Raw genomic sequence first — 19,023 nt, 5'->3', positions numbered from 1 at the left:
TTCTGGCATAGAGACTCATGTTCTAAAAAGACGACACTTGTAAATTCAACAAAGGGAAAGCATTACGGTAGCTACTCATGCTGGTTAAATTAAACCCTTTGGCAGGAACTTGAAAAGCAGGCAGGAGCTGAGGAGATGCTGCTTGGTACATGGGGTGCATGTGGACTGTAACAAAATTATCTGGGGGTGGGCTGTGTGCAACAATAAACAAGCACACTTAGGCAAATGTAAAGCACCTCTGAGTGCCTTAGATCTAGAAAACCCTTGAAAGGATGACTATAAGTCAGAAACAACTTGACAGCACACAAAGTTGACCTTTGTGTTTTGGACTTCTGGTTTTCATTCTAGGTTCAGTGAAGTCTAATCCAATGGCCACTGTGTAGTGGTGCCCACAGGACTGAAATAGATTTTGCCCCAGAACAGGAGGGCAAGCTGACAGAGAAAAGAGCATGTACAGTTCTCCAGTGACTTTTCAATGTGAGACTTGATTTTGCAATTTCCTTGAAGTGTTTAGGGTAATTACAAGCATGGAGGGTGGCTGTGTACCATCAAGGGGTTGGAGCACCTTGCTGCAGAGGAGGATGGAAGCTTGTTTTCCCACTCTGCCTCCTTAGTAAAAGGCCGACCTGTGCAATCTTGGGAAAGCTGAACAGTCCTGGAGCACCACCAGAATGAGAGAATGTTTGAAAAACTTTTAAGCATCTTATACTTGGGAGGTAGAAAAACCTAGGAAAGGTTGCATTAATTGGAATCAACTTTATGGCACATACTCAGTATGAGCAAAAAATGCTTCAGTTTTTCCTCACTGCAGAGACAATTAACAACATGGTGTAGATTCTTGACCAGTAAAATAAGCAGGTCATTTCCCCATGAGGAAGAGGCAGGATACGATATATTCCACCATGACCATTATTCTCTGGCAATACCAGAAATATTTTACATTATATTTACTACCCATCTTCATTGACAAGAGCTTTACAGAGTTGTAGAAGCAGCTCTTGTAGACCTGATTATCTGAATATTTGTCTTGTAAGACACCTGGCAACCACAGGTCTAGAAAAGTGGCAGAATAGTGATGATTAAGAAACCAAAAGGCATTCCATAGCACATCGAAACCTTTATTTACAACTGAAGGTCGCTCTGAAGGAGTGCCTCAGAAGACATCACCCAATGTGGGCAGGAAGACATTGGGTGAAATCAGGAATGTTCTGGGAAACTCTTAATGTAATTCACATAGTATTCAAGTACAGGGAAACCCATTTGTGAGCTTCTGGCATACTCGGCAAACAAAATGACTCCGTTTTTAAAAAATTCATATCCATTTGTTTCACTCATAATGAAAATGGTATTGAAGAGGAAAAGAGCAGGGATTAGTTTGTGCTTCCTGAAAATGCCACACAAACCCCTGTCTGTGCGCTGCTTACTGCAACCACAATTCTTTTGCAAATGACTAACTTTCTGCAACTCAATAAGGCCGAAATTTCCGCTGTGCTCTCATAAGTGCAATTTTCTGTTTATCCTCTTCAAATTTCTTCCTCAGCTGGGCTATGTCTGAAAGACACAGAAAGATACTGAGATAAGCAGAGGTTAATGAATCCCAACAGATCTCACATTTCTAATATTTAAAACTGCAAGATGTCAACCTTTTATTTGCAAAGTTCAAACTGTGTCTCCCAGGAGAAGTGCCAGCCTGTGTAGTCTTGAGCAAGCTGCATAGTCCCAGAAGGCCCCAAGAGAAAGGGAATGGTAAACAACTTTTCAGTGTTCTATACTAGAAATCCCAGGAAAGGACTGCCATAAATCAGTCTACTTGACAACATGTAGTTAATTTACTTGCTACTAGGTTTATGTTCTAAAACACCCTAGTAGAATCAAACTGCATTTTTGTCTGGCTAACAAATGAAACTCAACTTAAAAGTGATTCTACCAGGTCTAAGCAAATAGCCCAACTGAACTGGTAGGAGATGTCAGGTGGATATAATGTTTTTGTAGCTTCTGGTTTAGACACTGCTGCCTCAATTAGGTAAACTAATAGAAGGCCTTCTGTTCCATACCAGTAGGCCATGAATAGCTACCCTGCAGCCGTCAGCTTAAGCAATCTCTCAAGCAGTCCACAGGGCAGAGAGGAAGAGGAGAAAATTAGGATCAACTTCATCCAACACTGGCATGTGGCTCCCAGACTCCGCCCTGGGGTATGAAAAGTCTCACTCTTGCCATAGGTTATATATCTTTGGGGCAGTCAACGGAAAGAAAAAGGCTGCAGCCATGTGAAAATTCACACCACCGTCTTTCACGTCTTGTACAACTACTTCAGAACATAAATTTCTATTGAAAGGAATCACTAGATCACAATTCTCTCCCCCCCCCCCCCGCATCTGTCCGTTCCCCTCCCCTTTTGTGCATCCTGTGCATGTGCAGTGCTGGCTCAGAAAGACTACATTTTTGTCTGGGAGCGTGAGCTATGCCAGGATCACCCTGTTCTTCTCAGAGTCTGTGTAATCAAGTCTAATTGTCCCCAAAACTCTGAATTCATGGAAGAAACCCACAATCCTTTGAAGGTGTTCTTGGTGAATTTTGATTTCCTTTCTAGATTTCAGTGCGTTCAGCTGGGAAGCCATTCTTTGTACCTCCAAATTCCTGAACTTCAGATATTTCTAAAGAAATAAATCTTGTGATAAGTGCAATGGGACTTAGCCTGAAAGTCTAGCTCAAAAGCTATTTTTTTCTCTAGTCCCACATCCAAGAGACTCAAACCAATAAAGTCTTGCTGTAGCTTAAGTCTTTTCACTTCACTATCTTTCGGATTTAGCCCAACACTAAGAATCATGGCACACTCCTGTTATACAGAGCATAACAACAAAGTAATACAGTTTTGTGTGTGCCTCTTCTCTCAGACCAGCCTTTTAATTGTTGCAACAACACTCCTCATCTCTGGGACAACTTTCAGTCATCTATTAAATAGCTATTTTATTAAACTTTTAAAAAACCCTGTTTCTGGAAAGGTCTGGGTGTCCTCTCTACTATCCTCTGAGAAAACTACTCAGGCTGTGTTCCTTCTTCTCCAGGCACAGATAAGTGATTTCCAACTAATTATAGGGACACTACTCACGTTCCCTCTTGGTCTCACGATGCTGCCAGGCATAGAAATTGAGGAGCTCCTTGTGTGCTCGCTTGCGCTTCTCCCTTTCCAGTGCCCGCAAGCTGGCTGCCTCTGTCCGTGGTAATCCAGGCCTCCGACCTTTCCTTGTCACCTTTACCCAACCTTCCTCATCTGGAATGCCATCTTCTTCCTGAGCTTTTGCTTCTTCCTGTGTCAACAGAAGGAATATGTGTCAAAATGGAAAGACTCAGGCAGGAAAGCGTCTTTCCTCAAGGATGCAGGAAAATGTCTTTTGATTTCACTGTTGTCCCCTGTGACGGTAGCGATGATGTCATCTGCCCGTTACTGCTGTAGCTAGAGTTTATCTGCCTATAGCAGGACGGGAGGTGGGACTTCAGAGGGTGGAGCTATGGTATTTAAGGGGGGAGTGAATGAGGTGTGAGTCAGATAGGGACTGAGATAGGGTTTAGATAGGGCTTGGATAGGGTCTGGTAGGGACTTAGGGAGTTAGGGCTTGTATATGTTATAAAGTACTGTGTTAGTGAAGGTCTGAGAGAGAGTGTGTATGAGGGGATACTTTATTATTACTGATTGCCTTTTTATTTTAGTTAATAAAGTGATTTACCATTCCTTCTGTTGTTATCAATAAAATACAAGTTTTTATTTTTAAAATCATACATTTGTCTGAAGAGTCTTATGAAGGAGTGGATGGTGGCAGCGTGATTATAGTGTGTATGTAAGAGTGACGTGACACCTCCTTTGTGACGTGAGAGGAGGCTGTCACAATAAAACCGGTGGCAGCGGTGGGATACGAGTTGTCCAGTAAAGCCTTGGCCAAAGTGACCAGAGCAAAAGGATTTCAGTTAGGGTCACCTGAAGTGTAAAGCATGGGTAACTCTCTAGAATTTGACTCAAGGGGAGCAAATTTAGTGGAGAGGCGCTTAAGCTTCAGAGTGGAAGAACTGATATATGAGCTCTGTGGTGTCCATTTTGTGAGGGAGAGTGGCCCAAAAGCAGAGGCTGTGGTGGTTTGGTCAGAGTGTCCAGAGTTAGGTGAACTATGTGGGGACAGACCAAGGGCAGCAAAGCTGAGGGATCTCTACTGTAAACAGCAGAACCTGTGAGTGGGTAGAGCTGTAATACAAATTAAAGCAGGGGTGTCCAACCTTTCACCTTCCCTGGGCCACATTAGAAGATGAAAATTTGGTTTGGGCCGCACATACATTTGGTTTGGGCCGCATGGGGGGGCAGCCCTAGCCGTCCACCGCAGCCCCGCTCCAAGCGCGTTTACTGGCAGCTGCAATCTCAAGACAGCAGAGGCTGCCAGCTTTGACTCCGGCGGCTTTATGGGGCCGGAAGGGGGTCCACCAATTGATGGGGACAGTGCAATGCAGTCACGCAGCCTCCCTGTCCCCTCCCCTCCCACTCCTTCCTTCCTTCCCTCTCTCCCCCTCTACTGTTGTGACATCCCCCAGCCACATTCCGGCCGCAAGTGCCGGTAGTGTAACTTGAAACTTTGGAATTTCTTTAAAAATAAAAAATTGCACTGGGCCGCATTACGAGCTGACCTGGGCCGCATGTGGCCCCCGGGCCGCAGGTTGGACAAGCCTGAATTAAAGGGTGCCAAAGGCAGAAATATAAAATAAAGTATCCTTAGTTTGGCAAGGGGCCCAGTGTAAGGGGAAAAACCAAAGAAGCATAGTTACAGTTACAGCTAGCTGTGTGCTGCTGAAGGCTGCAACTAAATATCAGACCTTAGCACAGGAAAGAAAAAAAATAAGTGATTTTAAACAGAAGCTTGAAAATAGAAAAGAACCAATTTTGTGATTAAAAATGCCCTTAACTCGCAGCAAAACATCTGAAATTGAGCCAAAATCTCCAGAGATGTCTGATAGTTCTGGAGATAAGTTAAATGGTGAACAGGAAAGATTTTCCTCAGCACAAGAGGATGAGTCCTCTGGTGAACATATATACAGAATGAAACAAACAGAAATAGAAATGGAGAACTCAAAGGGGGAGGACTCTATTGAGTTTAGCAAATGGGATCAACAAATAGATCCAACCTTGCAGCAGTGCTTTAAGATGGTTAGCAATTGTCCAGTAACCCCTGAGAACCGTGAGAGATATTATTGTGAAGAAGAAGGCCTTTTATGTAGGGAGATCTTAATAAACTCCAAGAAGGAAAAAAATGCTTGTAGTTCCTTCTAAATATAGGAAGAAAGTAATGGAAAAATGTCACACAGACACCCTATCGGGACATTTAGGGATGGCGAAGACTAACCAGAAAATATCCCAGAAGTACTACTGGCCAAAAATGGGAAAAGAAATAAAAGAATTTTATCAAAGCTGCTGCACCACTTGCCAAATGAAAATAAATAGTGAGGAAAAATCCAATAGGGATGATGACTGGGATAGGTATATGGAAGATATGAAAAATCTTAGCAATTTATCTAAGCAAATAGAAAATAGATATATTGAACAACTGAAAGAGAAACAGAGGTCTGGGCTTACTCTATTAAGGCAAGTTTTTAAGGATGCATACGGCATAGATGAGTTTTCTGAGGGAAAAGATTTACAATCCAAAGTGGAAGTGGATAAGGTTTATGAGTGTGAAAGAAAGATAAAGCCACAAACTATTCCGAAACCAAAAGAAGGCACACAGGTTAAGGCACAACTTCAAAACCTTAATTATTCTGAAGAAAACATGAGGGAAACATGGGAAGACTACCCTAAGTATTCCAAAGGGCTAGTTCAGAGCCAGCAGAAAGTGGGCGGCCATTTTGTTGGAAAGCCTTCAGAACAGGGCCAAGCCAAGATCCAGGTTTTGGAGGGAAAAGAAAATTTAGAAGAATTTGCTAGAAAAAACTCATGGGAAGAAAAAATTTGCCTCAACTGCCAAGAGAGGGGCCATATTGATTCCCAGTGTCTTAAAACAAAACAAAATAAAGAAAATTTACCTCAGAAAGTGAATTTAAAAGAGGCAAAGTCTGTGTATTACATTCAGAACAGCCAGATGACTCCCCCTAGAGAAGGCCCTGTAGCCATAGAAACGAAAGCAGAGGAAGCTAAGCTCTCTAAAATTGATACATTTAGAGGGGAGATCTCAAGTTATGATGAAAATATTCCTATTGCTGCTGCATCAGTTCTTATAGGCACTGATCTCTCAAAACATGTCAAGAGTGCCTTTGTGATTACACAATCACTACCAGAACAAAATGAAGCAGCAGGAAAGATTACTGATTTTCAAGAGGGAGTTAGAAATTTCTCTGGAAATACCTCAGGAAAATATATTTGTCCAAAAGCAGCTAGCAGACCCCACTTTAAAAGGTTGTTTTGGAAAAGTGGCTGGCAAAGGATTATCCCTTAAACAAGGGTTGATATACAGGGAAAAACAGTTAAATATTTTAAAAGGGGAACTTGAGATTAGAAGCCAGTTAATGGTACCAGATAAGTATTCAGTCATAGTTGATGCACATTTGTGTATAAGTGAAATCAACCAGAGAATAACCCAGAAGTTTTATTGGCCTGAAATAGAAAAACAGGTTAGAAATTTCTGTCAGAAAGTTGATATGTGCCAGAAACAGAGTTATAACAGTGACCAGACTGAGGTTAAGATGTGCCCTTTACCAGAGGTATCTACACCTGTTAAAAATATTGAAGCAGACATTATAGAACCATCTTTTACATCCAGGCTCATAACTAGAGTGTGGCAGATTTGTGGAGTAAAACACTTAGAGAATTCTCCCTATCATCCGGAAAGTGATGGGTTGGCAGAGAGATTCAATGGAACCCTCATGAGGATGATTAAAGCCTATTTAACTGAGAACCATAATAACTGGGACCAAAACCCACAGTTACTTTTATATGCCTACAGATCAGTTCCACAAGAGAGTACTTGTTTCAGCCCTTTTGAGCTATTATTTGGGAGACATGTGAGGGGTCCACTCGATCTAAGTAAGCAATATTGGGATCAGATTGTTAAAAGAAACCCCCAAAATGTGATCACATGTATAGACTCTGTGGTAAACAGCCTCGAAAGAAATCTAGATTTGGCTGCTGAGAATCTAAGACCACAAAAAGTCAAACTGAAAATGTGGTATGACAAAAAGGCTAGGGAACTTCAGTTTATTCCTAGAGATGAGGTCTTTCTGGTGAGGCCCATCAAGGGGAAGAATCTACAACTGAGATGGTACGGTCCATATAGAGTGATTCATGAAATGAGTAACCTCAATGACATTCTTGATGAACACCTAGACAAAAGGGTTGTTCATGTAAATGCCCTTAAGCCTTCTTGTAGTGAAGAAAAAAATGTGCTGTTTGAATTGAAAGCAGCTGATAAAGGAAAACATGAGATACCTCTCTGGGAATGGAGGGGTCAGCAAAAGTTCATCTCAGAGGAGGTGCAGATCAGCCCTGCTCTATTCATAGAACAGCAGAGTGATTTAACATTAGTTAAGTATCAGCAGGTTTTCTACAGCAAACCTAATGTAGCCAAAGGAATGTTACATCAGATTGATGCAGAGCTGATGAAGAAAAGGAGAAAGGACCTCGTTCCATGGTCCAATGACTGCAAGGTGGCTTTTGGAAAGCTAAAAGAAGCATTTACCAACCATCCTGTGTTGCATGCTCCAGACTTAAAACAAGAATTCATCGTCCACACCGATACAGTACTTCGAAGGCCGGGGTAGGAGCCGTGCTGTACCGGTGTGATGACAACGGAGACCAGCATCCTGTGTCCTACCTGATCCAGAAACTTCGAAAGAGAGAAAAGCACGTGTCGACCATCGGAAAAGAGTGTTGGGCCATCATTTACGTGATCCAGAGAGTGAGGGCCTACATCTGGAAAAGACACTTCATTTGGTGCGTGGACTATTCACCTTTTATATGGCCAAAGACTATGAAAGCCCAGAACAGTGAACTAATGAGGTGGGCTCTGCTTTGGCATGACTATGACTTGGAGGGTAAGGTTGTCAAATGGACAATGAACTGTGTTACTGACACCTTATCCCGAAGAGCTGAAGACGGCGGCTGAATAAACATGGACTCTTAAAATATAACTATGTGTAAAAGTTATAAAAAAGTGTTATTGTTGTTGCATTATTATCTGTGTATATACTTATGCAATTGCTTGTTTAGAAAGTAAGTATATTTAAAAAGATATGGTTATGCATAAAAGTGTTATATGGTTGTGCTAAGTGTTGTATTGGGGTATGCATTGTTTTATTTGATGTGCAGTTGTTTTGGGGTGAAAAGCATCTTAGTTTTCCCCCCACAAAACAACTTTTATAAGGGGGGAGGTAATGTGACGGTAGCGATGATGTCATCTGCCTGTCACTGCTGTAGCTAGAGTTTATCTGCCTATAGCAGGACGGGAGGTGGGACTTCAGAGGGTGGAGCTATGGTATTTAAGGGGGGAGTGAATGAGGTGTGAGTCAGATAGGGACTGAGATAGGGTTTAGATAGGGCTTGGATAGGGTCTGGTAGGGACTTAGGGAGTTAGGGCTTGTATATGTTATAAAGTACTGTGTTAGGGAAGGTCTGAGAGAGAGTGTGTATGAGGGGATACTTTATTATTACTGATTGCCTTTTTATTTTAGTTAATAAAGTGATTTACCATTCCTTCTGTTGTTATCAATAAAATACAAGTTTTTATTTTTAAAATCATACATTTGTCTGAAGAGTCTTATGAAGGAGTGGATGGTGGCAGCGTGATTATAGTGTGTATGTAAGAGTGACGTGACACCTCCTTTGTGACGTGAGAGGAGGCAGTCACATCCCCCAATCTCAGAAACATTATTTTACAAGCACAAGGTCATGTTGCAACTTTTTCTTAAATGCTGAATGAGGCAGCCCCAGCATCAAGTCCTTTATCAGATACCAAGTAGATAGAAATGGGCTTGCCAAAAAATAACAAAACACAGGATTGTGGTTAGCCAGAAAATGCTGATCATGCAACCTCCCAAATACTCTGGAACAGATGTGGCAGAAGGGGAAAAAAATTCTGAAACCAATTATTTTTGGAAAACTGTAGTGCATGATTGCACAGTTTTTCTATTTATTCTGCATTACATTATATTCTACTTCTCCCTCCAAGGAGCTCAACAGAGCACATCACAAGAACCTTCTGAGATAGCAGAGACACGGTGCTGACCAAGCCAAGGCACCCAATAACTTAAGGGCTGAGTAGAGAACCGGTCTCCCAGGACCTAGTGCAGCATTCTGATATCTAGACCACACTAATTCTCTGCTCATCTATTACCAATGGCAAAACATACAGCAGCTTAGATCTACGGGACCTTGAAGGGAGGTTTGCCGTCCATACCTTTGCAACCTTTTCGTCGTAGGCTTGCATAAAAACATCCACCTCTGTCTTCAGCTCAGCAGGATCTACAACTGAAGCTGCATACTGGGTAATCCATTCTGAAAATAGTAATAATAGAATTGTAAAGGTCTGCTTTCTGCTTATGAAGGAAATCTATGGTTAAAGCATCCCTAACAGATAGCCATCCAAAAACCTCTAATGAAAGAAAGTCAGCCATCTTCCAGGGTAGCCTGTTTCACACTCAAACAGTTACTGTCAGGGCTTAGTCGAAATCTCTTTTCCCATAACGTGAATCTACTACTTGGGATCTTACCCTTTGGAAGACAACAAATGGTTACTGTGGAATCATCATTAAAATACCATATGGAAAATATATATATTTTGGAAACCTGACAGTTCTCTCTGCATACATTCCAAACCATGCAATCAATTATGGGTGCGCAACACCCCCTCAAAAAAGTGAAAGAGAAATAAAGAGAAATCATCACACCATTCCAACTGCCCCCCCAGTCTTGTCTGATGTTTGAAACAAGAAGGGCCAGGCCTGGTGAGTGAGTACCTAGATGGGAGCCCACCAAGAAAGACCAGAGAACTCCAAACACTGCCAGAAAAGATTACTGCCTGAAACCAGGGAGAGCCATTATTTCCAGTTAAGAGCTGATAGTACTGAGCCAGGAGAACCAGTAGTCTGACCCAGGATAAAGCAGCTTTCTGTTTTCCTAAATCTGACTCTTTTCAACTTGTACAATAACAACTTTACAAGAAGCTTGTTTCTCTTTCAGGTCAATAACTGGCAAACTGGCTAGTTTTAATAGCTGCTAAACAGGCACGGTTAAGGAATTTACCATGTAACTACTCAAGCCATCTGGCTATAAAAATTTTAATTTTATTATAACAAAGCCCAATGGCCTGAAAACACTGTTCTCTGGACTGTAAAACAAATCAATGCCTTCCAGAACATGGCAGGTACTGCTAAATTATATCATCTCTGTTGTCACCGGAATTTACCTCTTGGGGCTGTAGTCCTTGGCAATGCTATAAAACATAATGCCATTGACACTGGATGGTTGCCAAGCCACTACTCATTCTGTAGTCACTTCCTGGCTTGTTAAAATTGCAGAGGAATAACTAAAAAAAAAGAGTCAGACAACACACTACACAAAGACTTTTTGCTAGTACCCTTGGCAATGAGAATAGATGAAAATGGAGAGGGAAAAATCTCAACAGCAGTCTTTGTATTTGGGTGACAGAAAGTTGATGGTTCTTCCGATGGTGATGGACTCCAAATCTTACCAACCAGCATGGCCACCAGTTAGGGAGTTATTGTACAGTCTAGCAACATTTTTTCCCCATCCATGGTCTAAGGAGCTCAAGGCAGCAGACATGGGCTCTCTGCAATCCACTCCTACATTTCATCTTTGCATCATTTGTTTGAACTAAGCTAGGCTGAGAGACTGATCTGAAATCATTCTGTGAACATCGTGGTTTAATGTATAAATGAATGCTGGTCTGTCTGGGACTTATTTTTCCTGAATATGAATCCCTACACAGCTATATACTGTACCAGATTCAGAAGCTAGAGGCAAATTCTATGCTAACATACTCTGCTTAACTTACTTTGAATGCCAGTTTGCACAGGATGCTCCTTGGATGATATTACTAAGGGCTCTTCTGTTGAAAAGGATTTGGCAGCCTGTACTCCAGCAGGATTCTTGAAAACGATGTAAGCAACATGGAACCCCTAAGAATCGAAAAGCACATTATTATTGTGGAATGGGTCTATTTTTATCTGCATATAGCCCAACAAATGAAATACTCAGTCGGTTGTGGAAATGATTCCATAAGCGGCATTCTTATTTTCCTTAGTCCTTTTGACTGTTCACCCTCCTTCATCACTGTATTTCTTCCAACCTGGAAGCCAGACCCCTCTCCTCTACAGATCTGCACAGGGACTGACTGCTAACTGCCTCAATGACTCAGTTGTGTGTTTAGCTTCATGTGCACAACTTGACTTTTAGGAGGCTTGGAAGTGTGGAGAAAGAAGGAAACAGAGCAGCAGCACACACTGACTCCACAGAGGAACACAAAGAAATGGCATGGAGATTGCAGCCAGGAGACTGTATGCATCCTTTCACTCAACCCATCATTAAATAGTTGCCAAGGGTACTTCCCAACAAAAGTTGGGAAGGAGAGATTCTGAATTCAGTGCCGTTCTGCATATGATGATGGCAGTTCTTTAGTGTTGGGTATTGGATGCACAGGAAGGCAACAAATTGCAAGGAGTGTCTAAGAAAAGAATGGTCACAATGCACACATTTCTTCCACACAACATGAAAAGCTCTCCATTCTCCTTGTCAAAATGCTGATACTGGAGGTTTTACACATCCCTGGGCAGGATTACCAAGGGCATCTTAGCTTTGAAGTACTTGGTCCTGGAGCCTTCTGTTTTTTCTCCCAGTGTTGGTTTCTCACACGTCTCAACAGACTGTACTGAGCAGAAGGTAGAGAAAAGTCTTGACAAGCATTCCTGCAGACAAGGAAATAAAAGTTTAGCACAATTCACAGTGTGGCAACCCCAGACCTACTGGAGTATCCCACCCTGTAGTTATGCTGCCACCAACCATTCCCTGTAAGGAGTCACACAGACCAGGAATGGATTTTAATAAACAAAAGAACAAGGTTTATTGAAACAACAAACAGGGTAAATAAAAGAATCAGGTAAATAGGAAACTGGAACTTGGGATAGTCTTAATCATACACATGCAACAGATTGGTTCCCACTGAACACTTTAAGGTAACGCACAGACCCTGAACCTATCAGTTCTGGCTACCTAGATAGAAACCTGAACCTATCAGGTATGTACTAACTGACAAACAGTTGTACCCAGTCTGACACACAGACTCCAACTCCCCTTCTCCACACCAGCTCCAAATATATATACAGTACAGCTCCTCCCCCCTGATGTCCCGCCTTCCACTCCCCATAGGATGGAACTTTCCCTCCAAACCCATGACAGACAGGTACCATCAGTGCTGTATGTGACACACAGCTACAGGTGAAGCAATTTCAGAAATCATCTCTACTATCTAAAGAACCTTCCCATGGATCCTGTACTAAATCCTGCACCACCTTCCTGACTGACAACTTCTCCTTGCTTTCTCTTAAATACCCTCAGCTGTTTGCTTAAGACCTTTTTCAGAGGATTTATTCAAAGTTTTGCTGGAACAGATCAACTGAAGCACTTCCTTGAAAAAACTGCAAACTTCTTCACGTAGATGTGCTGGAGTACAACTTCTATCATCTCCAGCCCAGCTGATATAGAGTGTTCAAGATACCTAAGCAAACCTTACAAAATTTCTGTCAGATAAAATTCCTGTACCTGTAATTCACCCAGAGGGTGGTGATAGACAGGGAGACAGAGTTAGACAATTCCTGGGGGGAGATGTGTTAATTTGCTGCAGCGAAACCAAAAGAGACCCTTGTGCCATCCTGAAGGCTAACAAGTTGTATTTGGCATAAGCTTTAATGGGTTTTAGTCCAAGGCACCCAAATAAGTGGGCTGAAGTCCACAAAAGCTTGTTTCAAATAAGCCTCTTGAACCAAAATCCCATTGGTTTACACCAAGGGTCCCCAACCACCGTGGCCTTGGCAGGACCAGGCCATGGAGACAGATCTCCTCCCCCTCCCCTGCGGATGCAACCACACACCCCAATGTGGACGTATGGACATCCTCCACACATGGGACGCATGCACAGCCCCCCACATGTACGTACGCCCCCGCATGCATGCACAGACACATGGACACCGCCATGCATGGAAGCACACACAGCCCCCATGCACACATGCCCCCCACATGCATGCAGACACACATGCCTTGCCCACACACGGTTGCATGCATGCATCCACCCCCCAGACGCATGCACACCCCGGAAGCACAGATGCACGCATGTTTCCCTCGGCCCACACACGCATGAATGCCCCCAAACGCCCCCCGCCCCCCCAACTGGTCCATGGTGCCAAAAAGGTTGGGGACCACTGGTTTTCACAATCATGGAGGCGCCATCAGGCTCTCCTCCGGACAACTGTTGCCACATAGGTTACAAAACTGGGTGTGTGACTGATCATGGGAAGGGCAGCCTGCAGGAGGAGAAAAAAGGTGTGCAGTAGTCCTTACATGTGTGAATTTTCTCGAGAACTCTGGCCTTAGTTTTTTAAGCCTGTTGTTTTTCCTTTACCATTAGATAAACCAGTAACACATTTATGACTATAGTGAGAACTGTAAGAAAGACTCCCTGGTTCAAAGATCAGTCTCTTACTATTTGTGCTACTCCTCTTAATTATTCAGACCTTCAAAGGCTAGAGTTCGCCACACACACAAAATATGCTGGTACTCTCCACAACCTTCTTCCCATGGCCTTTGCAGTGCCCTTTTCCCCTCGTTGAATAAACTCACCTCTGTGCAGTATGGAGGGACATTCAGGACAAAAAGAGTACAGTTTTGAGGCCTGCTATGATTTTTGTCATCTCTGACTTTGTGTTCCTTCACATAGAGGTAGTGAGGTGACTGATGCTTTTCAGAAAACTTTACTGGTATAGCTGAAAGGAGGAAGAAAAGTTTTGTGAGCAAGAACCATACCCCAGAGAGGAATCTGTATATTTAAACAACAACAACAACAAAACAAGCAAACCACACGCAACAACCAACAGACTATACCCAGCAACTTTGACACCTCTGTCTCTCCTTGCCAATTACTTGATCCATTTATCTGAAATATCCAGCAGTTCTAAAAATGTAGATGGGTGAGATTCCTAAAGAAACACATCCATAATGGTGCTAAGCTAATCAGAATTTCCACAAGTACACTGACATCTGAACAATGGTGGAAACACCAAAACACAAACAGTTGCATTCACAGCCAAACTATGGGTGACAGAGCGTCTATATTTGTCTGCTGATATGCTCATACCTGATTGGGCAAAGGAACAAGTGAAATAGTGTGCCACCCTGAACACAACTAATTTAGTCTGATTGTGTAAATTATGCAGAATCAGGCATCCTCAGTACTTTGCCAGGTGCACCAAGGATGACCAGAAATCTCCATATATTGCTAGGAAAAAAAATCTTCCCTGAAACCCTGGATTCAAGTCATAGAATAATTGAATTGGAAGGGGCTTATAAGGCGATTGAGTCCAATTCCCTGATCAATGCAAGAATCCAAATCAAAGCAGATCTGACAATTGGTTGTCCAATTGTTTCCTGAATGCCTCTAGCACTGGAGCACTCACCACCTCCCAACCCTTTGTTGTTATACTAGTCTAACAGTTAAGTTTTTCCTGATATTCATCCTAAACCTGAAGCTTCCTCTAGCTTGAGCCCATTATTACATGTCTTGTATTCTGGGATGATCAAGAACAGATCCTGCTCCTCCTCTGTATAACTATCTTCCAAGTATTGGAAAAGTGCTAACATATCTCCCCTCAGTCTTCTTTTCTCAAGGCTAAACATATCCAGGTCTTTCAGTCTTTCCTCATAAGGCTTGGTTTCCAGTCCCCTGAGCCTCCTTGCTGCTCTCCTCTGAATGTGCTCTAGTTTGTTGGCATCCTTCTTACAGGGCACTGTCCAGAAGTGGACACAGTACTCTAGATGAAGTCTAACCAATGCTGAATAGAGGAGATATACAGCAATTCCAAGATCCTTCTTCCTCAAAGTATTACTAAGCCAAGTATTCCCCATCTTGTAACTGTGTTCTTGGGTTTATCACCCCAGGTCTAAAACTTTGTACTTCTCCCCATTACATTTCTGGTTGTTTTCAGCCCAGTGCTTAAGCCTATCAAGATCTTTTTGAATTTTGTTCCTATCTTCCAAGATATTAGCTATTCCATCCAATTTTGTATCATCTGCAAATTTGGTAAATATTCCCTTTACTCTGTCATCCAAGTAATTATTAATGATGTTGAAGGGCCCAAGACTGAGCTTTAGGGTACCCTACTTGTTATCTCCTTCCAGTTTGAGAAGGAGCACTCTCAGAGCAAAGTTCTCTAACCAACTGTGTATCCATCTGACATTTTATCCAGCCCACACCTAGTTGGTTGGCTAATCAGAGTATCATGGGGCAATGAGTTGACAACAGTGGGCTAGATGGACCAAGGATCTAACTCACTGTAAGGGCAAGTGGGTGAAGTCTATTTTTAAAGCAAAAAATAAGCTTGGGTGTGGAGAGTTGACCCCTCTGCTGGCTGCCACTATGTTCTATTGTTTCAGAACTTTCTCTCCCAGCACCCTGTACAATGGATTTGGGCTGGACAGTCATACCTGAAGCAATATGGAGTGGCAGAGGGAAAGCTTCTGTTCCCCACTTCTCAGCATCTGTTATAAAAAGGCAGACTTTTCCATACTTTGTATACGATCTTCATTAATTGTGGAAATTGCTTCCCAGGCTGACTTTCTTACCTTCAAATAGCTGGTTAAAAATTATAATCTCCCATAAAGCTTCTAGTGATTAATTCTGTTCTGTGACTTCAGATATTATTCCTGTTTCTTGCTTAACATAACCCCCTTTTTTTAAAAAATGGATGGACCTGTTGCATTTTATTATGCTTAATTTTATTCTACATCACCTTAAGCACTACTTGAACAGAAGAACAATTCAAAAATGATTTAAACAAAAGAAATTAAATGAGTCTGTAAATAAAAAATGTGGTTCTCATATTAATCAATTTTGACTCTTAGGAAAATGAAGGGCTACCATTTCAGACTGAAGACAAAGATTCATGTGACTGAATGGTCCATACCAACTCACACTTTCAGTCTTCCAAACAGACAAAAAAATGGCAATTCTGTTTACTTCTTTGACATCTAGTTTTTTATGAAGATTTGGGGTGTTTGGATATTTTCAATAGATATTTTCTCAGTTTGTCTTTTTTAAACAGCAACAGAGATACAGTACTTTGGATGTAAGGTAGTATATGAGATCCAACTCATTGGCCAAAAGCCAGTTGTTAATCCCAACTAAGACAGGCCTACTGAATCAATGGAAAGTTGGTTAAATCAACACTTACATAAATTCTGTTCAGTCACTGATTTTACTCTAGTTGGAATTAATTGGACTTAGGCCAGTTTCAAGGTACAGTATCTGTTCCTAGGCTTCAGTAACAAACTAGTGGGCCACTCACATAATTCAAAGGGGAAACCCAAGATTTTAATGGAGTTATGGATTCAACTGCAAGCACCCCCAAACAAAAAGTAAGAGCAAAGAGAAAGTTCTCTTTCCCACACTGGCCTTTTAAAATTTGGTGGGAGCTGGGCTGAAGGTGACAGTGTTTTTAAAATCCTGCACAACACTCCACTCATTATGTCTCCACTGCACATTAGAGGACTATGTTAGAAGAAAAGTTACAGGTGACATCTTAGTGATGCAAACCACTGTTAATAACGCGTGTCAAATAGGCAAAAGGCTCATTTAGAATTCCAACCCCAAATCCCACCACATAAAATGCCTCTGGTGTTGCAGCAAAAGTCAGCTTATTTTCTCAGCCCTTCTTCCAGGGTAAACTTGGCACCCAAGTTGGAAGCCACACTTTCCACTGACTTACTAAAGAATGGTTCAAAAACTCTACAAAACCAATTATTTTTCCAACAAAGGAAGGTTTCCGTTTCAAAGAGCGAAACCTGTTTTCCACTCCAATTTTTCTGTAACTGTTGGGGGAGAGAGAGGGCTACTCATTCACAGATGTAGTGAAACACTGGATTCGCTCCTGATTCCTAGAGGAAGTATTCATTTCCACCGGAGAGGTGAAAAGTCAAAATAAATAGTAGAAGTGAGGCTCTACTGCAGTATTCTTATAATTCAGCGTTTAACACCTCTCCATTAAGAGGATCTTAACGACAATAAATGTACAAGACAAGAAGAAGAAAAAATACACGCATCCAGCTCCTTTTTTTAGGCAAGGCGGCTCCAGAAGCCCCGGGCGCTGCCAGGCGAGAATAAACCCGGGGAAGCATTCGAGCCCTTCTACACATGCATGCCGATCCGCCCAGGATTCTGCACCCCGATCCCGGAGAAGTATCCCCAAGCTCACGTACCCGTGTAGCCTAAAGGGGCGACAAGTCTTCTCACATGCTTCCTCTTGGCGGAAGCCGCCATCTTCGCATTCCCCCGGAGGAAGTAGCGTCATCACTTCCGCCAATCTTTTGTTTGCCGCAAGGACTGTTGGGCCCGGTAGTTTCCTCGCGCGAAAGGAATAGGCGGGCATCTCGTGCTCATGATTTCTCCCTGAAAGAAAGGCCTGCTTTTCTCTTCTGTCAGAACATCCTTTTTGCCGCCAGGGGCTTCCTGCGACCGATCCTATGTATGTTTATTCGGCCTTTTTTTTTCTTGACGGCATTCTGTGAGACTTACTCCCAGGTGAGCACTGGTAGGACTGCCTGCCTGCCTGCGGGTGGAAAAGGGTGCCCTTGAGATCTGTGGTGATGTCTCGGTGGGACGCAAGATTTCTGATTTCTTCATTTAAAAAAAAAAAAAAATCAGCAACCGTCGTTCTCCCCCAGACCTTATGCACGCGTGGCATGCCTTTTCCTGCAATAGACTCCACTGGCAGCACCTGTACTTCTTGGCACGTTACTTGTATACTATACAGAGTTTTCCTAACCCCTTCCCGGCCTACCAATTTGGCGTTAATGGTACTGTACAAATAACAGAATGGTTGAGAATATATTTCCAAGTTAAAAAGTGTTTTTTTTAAAAATCCTATCATTGTAAAGCTCCAGTTCTTTTGATAAGAGTAATCAGTGAGATAGGAAAGACGGAAGATTAACAAAACGGTTGGAAAAGGAAGAGATTTTGTTTTCTGACTGGAAGTGAGGTGCCACTCCGGTGAACTCGGACAAAACTAATTGTGTGTTTTGTTCTGATTATTAGGGGAATAGTGAATATTGAGCAAGGATGAAAACCCTTTTCAAAATCTGTGTTCTCAGATTATCATGGAAATTATAGGTATACATTTGGAAATGTCTCCAGCGATAGCTTTGCTAAATATTTTTGGAAATGTACTGAGGAAAAAGTTAATTACTATTATAGTAACAACTGTAAGATGAATTATTGCAAAAAAAGGGGAAAATAAATTATTTGGAAGAATAGTATAAAGAAATGTGGATTTTAGCTGTTAATAACATGTGAAGAGAAAATTTTAAAAACGGATTATTAAAGGATGTTTGGGGTGTATTTATAGAGCATGTTTTTGTAAAAGGAAAAGTGAAAAATTCAGCCCAAGACTCACTATTTGGAGAGAACTGGGGTATGTTGATTAGAAAGGAAGGAAGAATAGAGGAAAAAGGTAATAATTGACAAGTTAATATTCCAGTAGTGATGGGGAGCACGGGTTGTATTATAGAGTGGGTATTTTTGTGGGGGTTTTGTACATTATTGTATTAAGTGCAATTTTTGTATGTATACAATTAATTCTTCAGTTAAATTATTTTAAAGTTAAAACAGAATCAGTGAAGCACTTCGTCTTAATTCATGCACAAAGCATTTTCTGCTTTTATAGAATTGACTAAATAACATGATACATTGGTGAAAATGCCCTTTAAGTATAAGCATG

The 19,023-nt window shown here is 41.9% G+C and overlaps 1 protein-coding gene across 2 annotated transcripts; it reads right to left on the bottom strand.

The window, feature by feature from the left end:
* Positions 1 to 1,102: 1,102 nt before the first annotated feature.
* On the bottom strand, positions 1,103 to 17,662 carry RRP7A (ribosomal RNA processing 7 homolog A). Of its 2 annotated transcripts, XM_020787886.3 has the most exons (7): positions 17,507 to 17,662; positions 13,877 to 14,019; positions 11,824 to 11,949; positions 11,040 to 11,163; positions 9,423 to 9,520; positions 3,110 to 3,308; positions 1,103 to 1,551 (listed from the first exon to the last, which is right to left on the bottom strand). In XM_020787886.3, exons 1-7 carry the CDS (start codon positions 17,565 to 17,567, stop codon positions 1,466 to 1,468), a joined length of 837 nt encoding a protein of 278 aa, XP_020643545.3. In that variant the 5' UTR covers positions 17,568 to 17,662; the 3' UTR covers positions 1,103 to 1,465. The 2 variants fall into 2 exon arrangements, with proteins under 2 accessions (XP_020643545.3, XP_078232244.1); XM_078376118.1 differs by lacking the exons at positions 13,877 to 14,019; positions 17,507 to 17,662 and adding an exon at positions 12,473 to 13,184 and having other exon boundaries at positions 11,824 to 11,987.
* Between the last annotated feature and the right edge of the window lie 1,361 nt (positions 17,663 to 19,023).

Source organism: Pogona vitticeps, chromosome 5 (genome assembly GCF_051106095.1).
Source record: "Pogona vitticeps strain Pit_001003342236 chromosome 5, PviZW2.1, whole genome shotgun sequence".
NCBI classification, from domain to species: domain Eukaryota; kingdom Metazoa; phylum Chordata; class Lepidosauria; order Squamata; family Agamidae; genus Pogona; species Pogona vitticeps.
This window is presented reverse-complemented; position numbering and strand designations above follow the sequence as displayed.